Here is a 14,807-nt window from a genome sequence, read left to right as displayed (position 1 = left end):
CGTTATAATTTTTTTTGCCTTCATAGCTTTTGCAATTCAACCAATCCTTTCTTTTTCCTTGTCTGAGACACTTTTTTTTTCTATTCAAATATATACATACAAAAGTTATGAGGCAATTAATAAAATTCCTGAAGTTAACAGCTGTTATTTTCCATAGAACTTTAAAAGTGATTTTTGAAAATTAAAGAAATAATTCTCAAAGGAAGTTTTAGCAAGTAGAAAACTGGAACTGAGAAAAGGGAAGAGAGACTTCCCTGGTGGCACAGTGGTTAAGAGTCTGCCTGCCAATGCAGGGGACACGGGTTTGATCCCTGGTCCAGGAAGATCCCACATGCCACGGAGCAACTAAGCCCGTGCGCCACAACTACTGAGCCTGCGTGCCACAGCTACTGAAGCCTGCACGCCTAGAACCCGTGCTCAGCAACTGCAACAAGAGAAGACACCACAATGAGAAGCCTGTGCACCGCAACAAAGAGTAGACCCCACTCACCACAACTAGAGAAAGCCCGCACGCAGCAACAAAGACCCAACGCAGCCAAAATTAATTAATTATTAATTTTTTTTAAAAAAGGAAAAGGGAAAGATGATTCAGTCTGGTCCTAAATCTTCCAGTCTCAGATTGGACTAATGTTTGCCTCAAATGAAAGAAGGCCCAAGACTCCTAAAGAAAATAAACATTCTCAGTAGGCAATGTGGTGTTTGAAAAGTTCAAAGACATGATGTGAAGGGAACAAAGATTATCTTTTCCTATTTTGCCAACATTGTCCTCTCAACTGATTTCTAGGGAATATGAATCTTCATTGTTTTGTCTAAAAAGTACACTAAAATAGTTCAAAAGTCATGAGAAATGCCAGTCATAATTGGAACTTCTCTGAGCACACTAATTTACACATTTCTAAAGGAGAAAAGAGACTCTTTCAAAGTGTACTTCGAAAGTTTCACAGAATAGTGGTTTAGAATCAGAATCACAGGAAAAACATTCAGCGATCATGTCATTTAGACGTGGGTGTAATGCACAAGGACCCATGAGACCCTAACTTTTCTCCAGCTCACTTAAGAGGATTCTGGCTTGGCCAGCTTAGTCTCTTCCCTTCCTCTGCTCTCTGAAAATCCAAACCCTCCTTTTGGACTCTACAAAATAAAATTGAGGCAGGAGAGGAGAAGCTGGAAAAGAAAGGCATGAGGGGCTGGGGGGGAGCGGTTCAGAGGACTACGGGACATATTCTAGTATGTGACAAAAGTACATGGAAAAGGGAAAATAGAGTATTTTAAAAGATTTCTTGGACCCCTTCATGGTTTTTGAAATATGCAAGCAAAAGAGTTATTTTGAAATTACTCTTTGGTGGCTCCAATACCTCTCTAAGACTGAGCCAAGTGGGTTACTGCTTTATACAAATATATTTACAAGGGCAGTAAAAAGGATCAGTTCAGGCCTACATTCTTCACATAGATTGGCCAGTTTCCTTAGTGAAGATGTTTGCAATTTAGAGATATGTAGAACCTGAATAGTTAAACAATGTTGAACAGTTGAGCTAGGCATTTGAGGTTTATAGTTTTTTGAGATTTTTAATTTCACAATTAGATTTGCTGTCCAGGTTTCCAAGAGAAGAGAGAAAGGAAAAAAGAAAAATTTATCCAGAATAGCATGTATTCTTCAGGAGTGATAAAATCTGGCACAGTGGAAGATTCATTTACATGTCAATGTACTTATAGATAAATGATTGAAAGATAAGATGCCATGTCATATGAAGGATTTTTCTCTCCTTCACAAAAGTGTAATAAATTATTTCATAGTTAAGAAATTCTGATCTTATAGGAACTTTCCAAATCCTTGAACTCATGGTTCCTTGCCCTCCTTAAGTCTATTCCTGGGTTGTCAAACCAGCCTAGCTGTAAGTCTAGAGCAGTGGTTCTCAACCAGGTAGGACTTCCCCATCCTACACTCAGGGGACATTTGGCAATATCTAGGAACATTTTTGGTTGTCATGACTTGGGGTAGGGGGGTAGGGATGCTACTGGCATCTGGTGGGTAGAAGCAGGTGATACTGCAAAGCATCCTACAATGCACAGGACAGCCTCCCACAACAAAGAATGATCTAGTCTCAAATGTCAATAGTGTCAACATTGAGAAAGCTTTATCTAGAGCTTTCCTCTGAGATTACCTTAGTGTTCTACTTCTCCAGTCATAGTCTCTTAGCTTCCACCTTCCTGTTATTCTTCTGAGCCAGTCCTTGCCTTGCTTATTACCACCAATTTCTCAACCTATGCCATCTTCATTAGACCAGTGGACTTTTCCACCAGGTACCTTTGTTAATCTGCTGTCCTTCCTCATAGTTCAGCTTGGGAGGAACGTGATGTGAGGCCCAGTATAGAACAGTAATAAACAATGTGGGCTTCGGGTATAATTTAGGTAAGTTAAAATCCCAGATCCACCACTTACTACTAATATAACCTTGGCCAAGTTTCTTAGCCTCTCAGTGCCTCAATTTCCCCACCTGAAAAAAATGTGGATTTCATCAGGTGGGGAAACTGATAATATCGCCACCATCAGTCACCATCATCAACACCACCATCATCATATCAGATCCCATTAGGGGTTTCAGTCTTATAGATCAGTGACTTTTCCAGGATTGGAAATCATGGAACTGTTTAGGGGGATAACAAAAGTGTTCTGCTTACATTTTTTATCAGACCTTTATTACACAAAGTTTATAATCATTATATATTATGTATATACTATGTACATATATACTATGTATATATCATGTACAGACTATGTACGTACTATGTACATTTCATAGTAAATACGTTGAATGACTCATTTCTATATGATATAGGTATAGTCAGGGATAAGTTCATAAAGCACTAAAAATAATTAGCTTTTATTTGCAGGGGGCAATACTTGTGACAGTACTAGATCGCACATTAGACTGAATTAAGGACATAAACTCTTGTTTAACAGTTGAGCTGGTGAGAGTGTGTTGTCTGGGGGGGCAGCAGGGGGGGGGGGCGCAAATAGATGCATGAGTTCTGCTTTGGGAAATGCTTAAAGGGCAAAACCACAATATAGAAAATGGAAAAAATGTATAGTTTGCCTGAGCTTTTCCTATTTTGATACTTTAAAACTTATGTGTTATGAATTGTGTGAAACTGTCACCAAACTTCAGGCTAGTTTTCTTTAATATGGCATCCCATTCAAACATTTGAAAATGGCCTTTTGCACTATTTTAATTATCCTATCTGTTTTCATCTTTCAGATCATAAGGCCTATGGATTCTCGGCCTCAAAAGATCATCAAGTAGTCACAGCAATAGAGTATCAAGGTAGAGTACCTTACTGATTTTCACGGTCTGTATTGTTGAAATAACTCACAGAGATGACACACGTTAGTGCCTTTCTGTTTGTCAGGAACCTCAGTCTCACTTCACGCTAACTCCCCTGCTGAAATGCTGCTCCCTGCTGTTTCCCCCTTGAGAACCCTTTCTCCACCTCCTCAGTAGAAATTTTGGACATTCCGCGAGAGACCTGATGTACAAAGAATGTCTCATTATGTAAAGTATCTGCAACAAATCAAATCTAATTTGTAAAACTGGGAGAAGGAGATCTTGCAAAGTTTCCAGTCAGCTAAATTTGGTAAATGGGAATTAACACTGCAAACCCCACTCTATGTATTTAAGAGAACATTAATATAGCCTATTGTTGGGGTATCATTTTGCTATTTATTTTAGCCTCTTAAAATATTTATAAGGGAGGAGTTGGTATTTAACAGGTGTAAAGTTTCAGTTTTGCAAGATGAAAAAGTTCTGGAGATTGCTTGCACAGCAATGTGAATGTATGTAACACTACTGAACTGTACAGTAAAAATCATTAAGAAGGTAAATTTTAAGTTACGTATATTTTATCACAATTAAAATTTTTTTAAGGATCTAATAACCAAAAAGAATTATGAGCCTTTATAAATTTACTTCAAATGTTGACTATCTACTACTTCTCTGAAGGGTTTTTGCCTAGAACACATTAATAATACTGGGCAACCTGAAAAATTACTGTTTCTTAAATGTGATGCTTCTTTAGACCATAAACATTTAAGAAACTGATTTCAAATGTCTGATCCCTTTTCTTTAGGCATGTCTTAGTTTCCTGCAGTTGGAGAGAGATAGGTTTGGAGTAAAGAGAAGAAGATTTAAAAAGGGGGCCTGATGTGAGAAGAATTAAATTATCTAGTATTTAACCAGTCATGCCTGGCATAGAGTAAGTTATACGTGCTTGTTAAATAATAATATGCTATAATAAGAATCAGTGAATCAGTCATTCACTTAAATAATTATTTAGGTTATTCAGGTTCTTTGAAGTCCTAATATTTTACATGATTAAGCTAATAAAACACTCTTTATCATGACGTAGTTTTAAATGGGGAGAGGTGGGAAAAAGAAATTAATGATTGGTAGTAATTTGGGACTATGGAGTACTTATAGGGAAGACAAACACGGCTGGGTGAGATGCCAAAAAGGAGACTGGAAAAGCCAATGAGTGAGCACAGTGAGAGGAAAAGATGGAGCAGGATATCCATGTGGGACAAAGGAAACGAAGTTAATTTCTCTCACTTTTTACTTCTCTGGAGGATCTTACTGTTGGGTCCAGCGGGATACCGTGGATATTCATCCCTGCCTCCCCAGGCCCTACGCCATGATATCTGAATTAGGATGCCATAAGTATATTCTTTAGTCTTACATTACTTTAAAAAAATGTATTAAGGTGAAATTCACATAACATAAAATTCACGATGTTAAAGTGAACAATTAAGTGTCATTTATTATATCCACAATGTTGTGTGACCACCACCTCTGTCTAGTTTCAAAGCATTTCCAACACTTTAAACTAAAACCCTGTACCATTTTTACATCACTTTAAAATGTGTGTTTTATTTTTAAAATAAATCCTTCTACAGATAGGAAATAGAAAATCCTTCTATGTTTATTGCAATCAAATGTTAGTCTTATTTACTCCCAAGTAAGTATTTTCTATTTTTTTAATCTCGCCTCTGCTCCTTTTAATTAAAAATTACATTTTGATTCTATTTTATACGTGCTCCAATCATTCCAACTTGGCTTTCCATAAAGCAAAAATAAATTTCTATCTATCTTCTTCAACATTTCACTTTTAGGATATTTTATGCAGTAACTTAATTTTACTTAAAGTCTAAAATATTTTTTTTGTTTTTACTTTTTTAAATTGAAGTATAGTTGATTTACAATGTTGTGTTAATTTCTGTTGCACAGCAAAGTGACTCGGTTGGTTATGCATATGTACATTATACATTCTTTTTTATATTCTTTTCCATTACAGTTTATCCCAGGACATTGAATATAGTTCCCTGTGCTATACCTTGTTGTAGGACCTTGTTGTCCATCCATTCTATATGTAATAATTTGCATCTACTAACCCTAATCTCCCAGTCTATCCTCCCCCACCTTCCCTCCCCCTTGGCAACCACAAGTCTGTTCTCTATGTCTGTGAGTCTGTCTCTGTTTTTTAGATAGGTTCATTTGTGTCATATTTTAGATTCCACATATAAGTGATATCATATGGTATTTGTCTTTCTCTTTCTGACTTACTTCACTTAGTATGATAATCTCTAGCGGCATCCGTGTTGCTGCAAATGGCTTTTTCTTTTTTTTAATTTATTTATTTTATTTTTGGCTGTGTCGGGTCTTTGTTGCTGCGCGCAGGCTTTTCTCTGGTTGCAGCGAGCGGGGGCTACTCTTCGTTGCAGTGCGCGGGCTTCTCATTGCAGCGGCTTCTCTTGTTTCAGAGCACGTGGGCTTCAGTAGTTGTGGCACTTGGGTTCAGTAGTTGTGGCTCACGGGCTCCAGAGTGCAGGCTCAGTAGTTGTGGTGCATAGGCTTAGTTGCTCTGCAGCATGTGGCATCTTCCCAGACCAGGGCTTGAACCCATGTCCCCTGCATTGGTGGGCAGATTCTTAACCAATGCGCTACCAGGGAAGCCCCCTGTAAATGGCTTTTTTTTTTTTTCATGGCTGAGTAGTTAGTATTCCACTGTATATATGTACCACCTCTTCTTTATCCATTCATCTGTCGATGGACATTTAGGTTGTTTCCATGTGTTGGCTATTGTGAATAGTGCTGCTATGAGCATAGGGGTGCATGTATCTTTTTAAATTATAGTTTTGTCGGGATATATGCCCAGGAATGGGATTGCTGGATCATATGGTAATTCTATTTTTAGTTTTCTGAGGGACCTCCATACTGCTTTCTGTAATGGCTGCACGAGCTTACATTCCCACCAACAGTGCAAGAGGGTTCCCTTTTCTCCACACCCTCTCCAGCATTTGTTACTTGTAGACATTTTAATGATGGTCATTCTGACCAGTGTGAGATGACACCTCATTGTAGTTCTGATTTGCATTTCTCTAATGATTAACAATATTGAGCATCTTTCATGTGCCTCTTGGCCATCTGTATGTCTTCTTTGGAGAAGTGTGTATTTAGGTCTTCTGCCTATTTTTTGATTGGGTTGTTTGTTTTTTTGTTGTTGAGTTGTACTAAAATATTTTATGATTTGTGTATATGTGTGTTCCCCCCAATTCATTCAGTTTTTTGTCTCTTGTCTCTATGATGTCAAACAATCATGAATTAATTAATTCCTTCTTTTCAGTACTGCTTTTCTGTATCACCTCCCATAGTGATGCCAAAAGCAGAATGAGAGTAAAGCGAGCGCTGCTCTGCCAGGCTTGTAAGTTACATGAGCAGCCTTATGCAGAGACCACGACCCCGAGAGAAATAAATCAGAGTTTAATAGCATGCTTTTCTCCCCAGAAGTAATAATTTATGGTAATTCTCCAGAACTACTTTGGTAGTATACATTCTCTTCTTGCATTATGTAAGATTTTGATGATTTTTAACTTGAGCACAGAGAATGAAATCAAACAAGAGTCAGCAATACAGAATCTTAGAAAAATTAAAATTCACAGTGATTCTAGCTGTGTGATTCCTTAAAGTGATTATTTTGCTACATGTTGAACAAATGCTTTTTCCAAACAAAGAATTATCTTTTCTCAATCCAAGCTGGAACAGATATTTTTGGCAATGTAATAATCATCTTAATAGAAAAACTTGGTGCATTTTTCTGTTCTAATATGCCTTGCTTTGAGAAAGTATGATTTATGTCTATATTATTTTCTTTACTGTCTCAAACACAGGAAACACTTTAGCTCAAATCTGAGTAATTTGGGGGTAGATTTATGATGGTATTAAGTATGGATTTCTACCATGCCAAGGCAAGCTTACAACTACAAGTAAGAGAAGTGCCTCATGGGTAAAAGTAATAATAACCATTTATGGAACATGGACTATATACAGAGTACCATGTACACCCAAGTATGTAAATATATTATCTCATTTAATCTTTACCACAACTTTGCAAGATGAGTAATGTTGTTCTTGTCATTTTACAGATGTGAACACAATCACATCTTTTTTTTAAAAAGTTAATAATTTGCTCAATATCACACATCTGGTTTATGGCAGAGGTCTAACTTCAAAGCCTGTGCCTTAAACTACTATATTATGGCATAATAATGCCGAGGGCTAGACACAGAAAATTATGCTGGCCATGAATGTTGAATTTGGGCTGAAAAGAGAGAGGCGAGTCCATGGTAGTTAGCTTCTCAGTTCACTTGGTTCTTTATCCTCAGATGTTGGCCCCATGATTCAGTAGATTTACTGTTTCTCACAGTTTTTGAGGTCAAGGTGTTCCCCTGCTTGGAACACTCCCAAAGAACCACAAGGCGAAATTCAGATTCCAGGAAATTCAAAAATTCAAATTCCCTCTTTTAAGTCTTTGGTTAATTATCACCTTCTAAATGAGGTGAACTCTGACTACTCTATTTTTTTAAAACTGCACCCCCATTCCCCAGATTCCCAAACTTCCTGTACTCTGATCTACTCTTATTTTCATAGCACTCATGACCTCTTAACGTACTATATAATTCACTTCGTGATGTTTCTTGTGTGTCTGACCCCCTGCAAATTGTAAGATCCCAAAGGGGAGGGATCTTTGTTTTGCTCACTGCTATCGCTCAAGAACAATGCTGGACACACAGTAAATACTCAATATACTTTGGACAAATTGCATAGACCATTTCTCCACATTTTATATGGTCAATGAGATTGAGGCTGGAGTGGAGTCACTTCACTTAAGAAAACCATTGGTTACATTTTTAACATAATTTCTGCAGAGTTTTTCCATAGAGTAATGAGTATAGAAATCAGGAAGAATTCACCAAAAGGAGTGTGTGTGTGTGTGTGTGTGTGTGTGTCCAGTTAAATATGTGAAACAATATGATTATTTGAGTGTAAATTTATTCCTAAGACCTAGGAGTGTGAGCTAAAAATGAGTGTGGGTGTGTGTTTAATTGCTGGAAACTCAACAAAATACGGGAAGGAAACCTATCTAGAGCTCAAGACTCCGGAAGGCCACCACCCATTCTCCTTAATCAACAGAACAGAGCCATGTTTCCTCAGACAAGTCCCTCGGCACACGTTTGTCTGTGTAGCATAATTGTAAACATGCCTGTAAAATGATGTCTGTTTGTAACATAAAACCTTTTAAAACTAGGCATCCCAAAAAAAAAAAAAAACCTAGGCATCCTTAAAAAAAAATTTTGGATTTTTTCCCTTGTCTTTCTTTTCTCTATCCTACTTTCTATCTTCCATTACCTGTTATTCTATTTCTATATTTTTGGCAATGTGTGTGAAACTAAAAAAAAAATTAGAAACTACATTTTAACAGAAAAATCATAATTCTGTCACACAGAAATCATCACTGGGTTAATATTTTCATACATATTCATACAGGCTTTTTGTCCATATCTATGTGTATACTTTTAATAAAACCTGGGATAAATATTATAAGTATTGCTTTCTAATCTACCATGTCATGTAATATCCTGAATTATTTTTTTTTAACGGCATTAAGTCTGCTTAACATCAAAATCAGAGGTATGAGAAGGATTTTAACATAGTTTCTCTTCTAGTCAAAGATACTGTGTTTTTTAGCTCAAACTGTATGCATTGTGGAGGAAAAAAAGTTTCAGAAATATGAAGTTGAGGGAACTCTGCCCAGTACTCTGTAATAACCTATATGGGAAAAGAATCTGAAAAATAATGGTTATATGTACATGTATACCTGAATCACTTTGCAGTACACCTGAAACTAACACAACATTGTAAATCAACTATATTCCAATATAAAATAAAAACTTAAAAAAAATACGAAGTTGACACTCCGGAGAGCTGGCTGAAACATACTTTAAAAATAGTTAGAACTAGGGCTTCCCTGGTGGCGCAGTGGTTGAGAGTCCGCCTGCCGATGCAGGGGACACGAGTTCGTGCCCCAGTTCGGGAAGATCCCACATGCCGCGGAGCGGCTGGGCCCGTGAGCCATGGCCGCTGAGCCTGCGCGTCCGGAGCCTGTGCCCCGCAACGGGAGAGGCCACAACAGAGAGAGGCCCGCGTACCGCAAAAAAAAAAGTTAGAACTAGAGGTTTCCATTTGGCAACTTGAAGTAGTTGGCAGGCAAGCCCTGGGTTTTTCTTCCGTCCGTCATCTTGTTTGGACAGTTAAAAGAGGGGGCTCCTTGGGTAGTTCCAGGAATTCTTTAATGACATAAGTGCAGTAAATTGCCCGTGGTAAAGTAACCTTAGTGAGCTACATTGAGGCAGTTAAACCTGATGCCAAGATGAAATCTTTGAACAATTTTTCTGGATTGAGGTGAGGGGGTGGGAGTCAATGATTTATTAGGAGACCATATTGGGTGTGTATTAATGTATTTTCAGAGAAGGTTATCAAAAAAGGGATCTGAGTGAGGATGTAGCGTGTTGAGGGACCATTTGGGGTTCCATAGCATGGCCTGGGCTGGGCTAAGTGCCTTTCTTAGGCAGTAGGTGTGAAGCATCCACTATTTACCTCCATCCTGGCACTCATCACCTTGGACTGAAATTACACTGTCTTATTTGTCTCTTCTACCAGACTGTAAACTCCTTGAAGACTGAGATGGGGAAGAAAAAGATAAATAATTAATCATAGCTGCCATTTTTAAAGACTTACTATGTCCAGGCATGTATGCTTTGCATATATTATTGTATATTAAGACTCAGCAACTCTATGAGATACTATCTTATTTTACAGATGATAACTGAAGCTCAAGAACTAGGGAAAGTAGCATAGTGTCACAAAATTATTTTGCGAAATAATCATAATGCTTTCAATTCATCTTTGAATTAAGCCAACATGGTACCTGTTGAGGAAATTTATGAATAAATAAATGAATGAATGGATAAAATAATAATTTAAGGATGTTAAAAATTTATTAATTAAGTAAAATATTATTTCAGAGGGACAATTTTTTTAAAAAGTATTTTTGTTTTTGTTCCTAGAGGTTATTTTAGCCTGTAAATACCCAAAGAAGACCATTTCCTCCAGATTGGAGTGGAAGAAACTGGGGCGCAGTGTCTCCTTTGTCTACTATCAACAGGCTCTTCAAGGTAAGATGCTGGGACTCGATAAGGTGAGAGCAAGAGAGCACCAAATACCCCAGGTCCTTTAATTAACCAATGAGGGCAGGACATGGCTGATGACTGAGAATGTGTTTCTCTAAGTGTGAGATGAAACCAATAGAGACTGAGACCCAAAACACAACAACCACAAAAACAGAGGACAGGGAACAGAAGAAGTTCACCTCCATGCACGAACTCCATGGAGGCCCTGGACCCCTCATTTCTCACCTCACTTCTAGAGGATGTAAGATGCAATTGTTCTTGGGGCCCAGTAGATTAAACTCTTGCGGGAAAGGAAGAAAAGATGGTGTGGGGTTGGGATGGAGGGTCACTGCTCAATTGTAGTAACTTTACCCTATTTCCATATCACCATTGAGAAAGCAAGGCCATCACTGAGAAGTTTAGGGAGTTAAGACTTAGGGGAAGGTAAATACAGCTACCCTTATCCAGTGCTTTCTTTTTTACATTTTTTATTGTTACACATTTCTTTATACTCCATATCCTTCTTGTTGAATATATAGTGAGCTTTTAATTTAAAGTATTGGTAATGATAGATAAAATGCAATGGTGTCTGGGATTTAGTTCAAAATAATCCAGTAGTTAAAGGTGCAGGTGTAGTAAGACAAGCGTAGCATTGATTAAAATTACAGTTGGGTGATGGTTTGTTGAGGTTCATTTTACTATACTCTCTAATTTTGTGCATGCTTGAAATTTTCCATTATAATTATTTAAAAAGTTGGAAATATAACTTAAGTATAATAAACAGGTTATTATTTTAAAATATGTTTTACTTTAATTTTAAATAATTAAACAAGTGAGCAAATGTTTAAAGTTCATAGAAAATTTAAAATATCCCTGTGGTTCTTACCTGTTAAGATAGGATTACGGGCAGCAGAGTACTAATAGCACAGCTGTCTTTACTTGAATTTTCTGTAATGCTAATCTAACGTGATACAAAACACTATTTTAATTCCGCACAAATTACTATCAAAAACTAATCCAAAGAATGTTTTTAAAGACCCCCTCACCTTCTTTTTTGTGGCAGTATCATGCCAGCCACCACACATAAAGTTACTGTTCCAGCTAGTTAAACTAGGCTCTCCAGTATCTTTTGAAGATGTGAATCTATTTATTCTAGCGTACTAGAAAGGGGATGAGGCAGGAATGAGGGTTGAATTCTTTCAAATGAAATATGGGAATACGGAACTGAGTGTTCTTTTGTGAACAGTATGACGTTCTAAAAAAGAAATAGAAGTTTGAAAGAGCAGCACTCATATACAATCTTAAAATTTTTAAATTGAGTTTATTAATAGGAAAATAAATGCAGTGGTTACTGAATGAAGTGACTAGAGAAAGGTAGTATATAGAAAGTTATTATATCATTATTAACATCATTGTCCTCTTTTTCTAAAAGGAGATTTTAAAGATCGAGCTGAGATGATAGATTTCAGCATACGGATCAAAAATGTTACGAGAAATGATGCCGGGAAATATCGTTGTGAAGTTAGTGCCCCATCTGAACAAGGTCAAAACCTGGAAGAGGATACACTCACTCTAGAAGTATTAGGTGATGTGCTTGTATCTGTGTGATTACTGTTCCCACCCTCATCCCCATCATCCAACCCTGGAGCAATGAGGCAACTCAGGGCCCCAGCGAGTGAACTTTTAAAGGTGGACCACCAGCACCGCCGTTCCTGCAAAATCTTGGCTATTACTCCTTTTCACCTCGTTGGCTGCTTAAATGTTACTGTTACTAACTTATTATGACAAAATCTCTTTTCATTTAAGATTCAGGTAAACCTTAATGGTCCTCCACTGTACATAGAAGCATTTTCCCCAAGAGTTTATTTTTTAACATCTTTATTGGAGTATAATTGCTTTACAATGGTGTGTTAGTTTCTGCTTTATCAAGAGTTTATTTTTCAATCATTTTCAGCATAGGTAGTAATTATCTTACCATATAAAATAGTCTCTGGCCTTCCCTGGTGGTGCAGTGGTTGAGAGTCCGCCTGCTGATGCAGGGGAAACGGGTTCGTGCCCCGGTCCGGGAGGATCCCACATGCCGCGGAGCAGCTGGGCCCGTGAGCCATGGCCGCTGAGCCTGCGCGTCCGGAGCCTGTGCTCCGCAACAGGAGGGGCCACAGCAGTGAGAGGCCCGCGTACTGCAAAAAAAAAAAAAAAAAGTCTCAAATGAGATGATAGAAAAGCAATAAAACAAAAAAAGTATTGGAATTAGCAGATGCAAGCTACTATATATATAGAATGAATAAACAACAAAGTCCTACTGTATAGCACAGGGAGCTATATTCAATATCCTGTGATAAAACCATAATGGAAAAGAATATGAAAACCAATATATATATATGTATAACTGAATCACTTTGCTGTACAGCAGAAATTAACACAACATTATAAATCAACTATACTTCAATAAAATAATTTTTTTTTAAATGTAGGCTGGGGAAGTATAGAAGTTATTTTGGTAAAGAAAGGAAATTAGCATTTATTATGCAGCTAGTATGCATTAGGCTCTTTCACGTGTGTAATTTTACTTAATCTTCACTGACAACCTGATTTTTACAGATGAGGAGATAGATGCTAAGTGATTTTCCTAAGGCTGCAGAGCTAGTAAGTATCTGGGCCAGGATTTGGATCCAGATGGGGTTAACTTCAAAGCCAATATATTTAGTTACTCTAAGACTCACTGATAGATAGTAACTGCCCATGATGACAACTGGTGGAGGAAATGATCAGTTCTCCATAGATGTTACTATAAACTACTAAGCAAAGAGAATAAAACAACTCCTCTTCCTTTTTCTACATAGTCCAGGCTCTTTCTAAAATTCTAATGATGTACTTACTGTTATAGAAGAAATTTCATTCAGAAAACCTTGCAGGAGATTCAGCTGGTGTATTAGTCTTCTGCTACATACCAAATGATCACAAACTTAGCTTAAAACAACCACCCATTTATTAGCTCACAGTTCTGTAGATCAGAAGCTCAGCACAATGTGGCTGGGTTCTCTGCCCAGGATATCACAAGGCTGAGATCGAGGAGTCAGCTGGGCTCAATTATTGACTGGAGGCTCTGGAAGCAAATCTGCCATCAAGCTCATTTATTCTTGTTGGCAGATTTCAGTTCCTTACGGTTGTAGAACTGAGGTCCCCTTTCCATGCTGGCTATCAGCTGGAGGCCACGCTCAGTTCCCAGAGCCACCACATTCCTTGCCATGAGGCCTCTCTATCTACAACCCAACAAAAGCATGTTGAATCCTTCTTGTGTTTTGAATCTCTGAATTTCCCTTCTGTGACCAGCCAGAGAAAACTACTTTTAAAGAGGTCATGTGGGGACTTCCCTGGTGGTCCAGTGGGTAAGACTCGACGCTTCCAATGCAGGGGACATGGGTTTGATCCCTGGTCGGGGAACTAGATTCCGCATGCATGCCCGCAACTAAGAAGTCTGCAGGCCACAATGAAGATCCTGCATGCCACAAGACCCGGTGCAGCCTAAATAAATAAATAAATAAATAAATAAATAAAATATTTTTAAAAAAAAAAGAGGTCATGTCATTAGGGCAGACCCATCTAAATAATCTCCCCTACCTTAAAGACAAGAGATTTGGGACCTTAATTACATCTCTAAAATCCCTTCAGAGTAGTACCTACATTTGTGTTTGACTGAATAACTGAGAGAACGTGTACATACACCAGGGCCGGGGAATTTGGGGGACCGTGTTAGAACTCTGCCTACACAGACAATTCTGGGTTTTCCTGGATTTAAGTAAAGTCTGGTTTACTTTACAAATCTCTGAGACCAGAATAACCTTAATTCAGGTATTCTCTGTCTTGGCCTGAATGGGATTTTAGTTTGAGTACTGATCCTGAAAATATACTCAGGTTTGACTTTGTTTGAATATAGTTGATAATAATACATGAAAATCATTGATGAGGGGAGAAGTAGAGATTGTTTATCTAGAAAAGAATAGCTGTTGTAGTAGTCAATGTAGTGTTTGCAAGTGTAACAGGTAAGCCCTGAACTCTCAGTGAGTGGCTTACATAATAGAAGTTTCTTTCTTATGTAAATAAAGTCTAAATAATTGGAGACAGAGATAGCAGTGGTGGAACTATATTGCCCTACTTAATGAAATCAGTAGGGACCCAAGCTAATGTAAGCATGACATCTTTGATACATAGCTTTCTGAGGTCACCATGGGTATTGACACCTCCTTGG

The 14,807-nt window shown here is 37.8% G+C and overlaps 1 protein-coding gene across 2 annotated transcripts in view; it reads left to right on the top strand.

Annotated features, from left to right (window-relative positions):
• JAM2 (junctional adhesion molecule 2) overlaps positions 1-14,807 on the top strand; it is a 66,442-nt gene that overhangs the window by 35,996 nt on the left and 15,639 nt on the right. For both annotated transcript variants that reach the window (XR_003792363.1, XM_029214688.1), the window contains exons 2-4: positions 3,258-3,323; positions 10,457-10,564; positions 11,991-12,143. Coding sequence is in view for 1 of the 2 variants with exons in the window: in XM_029214688.1 (XP_029070521.1) it covers positions 3,258-3,323; positions 10,457-10,564; positions 11,991-12,143 (327 nt within the window). In the remaining variant the exon portion in view is untranslated. The remainder of the gene's footprint in view (positions 1-3,257; positions 3,324-10,456; positions 10,565-11,990; positions 12,144-14,807) is intronic.

This window comes from Monodon monoceros, unplaced genomic scaffold (assembly GCF_005190385.1).
Source record: "Monodon monoceros isolate NGI ecotype Baffin Bay Population unplaced genomic scaffold, NGI_Narwhal_1 Super_Scaffold_11, whole genome shotgun sequence".
NCBI classification, from domain to species: domain Eukaryota; kingdom Metazoa; phylum Chordata; class Mammalia; order Artiodactyla; family Monodontidae; genus Monodon; species Monodon monoceros.
This window is presented reverse-complemented; position numbering and strand designations above follow the sequence as displayed.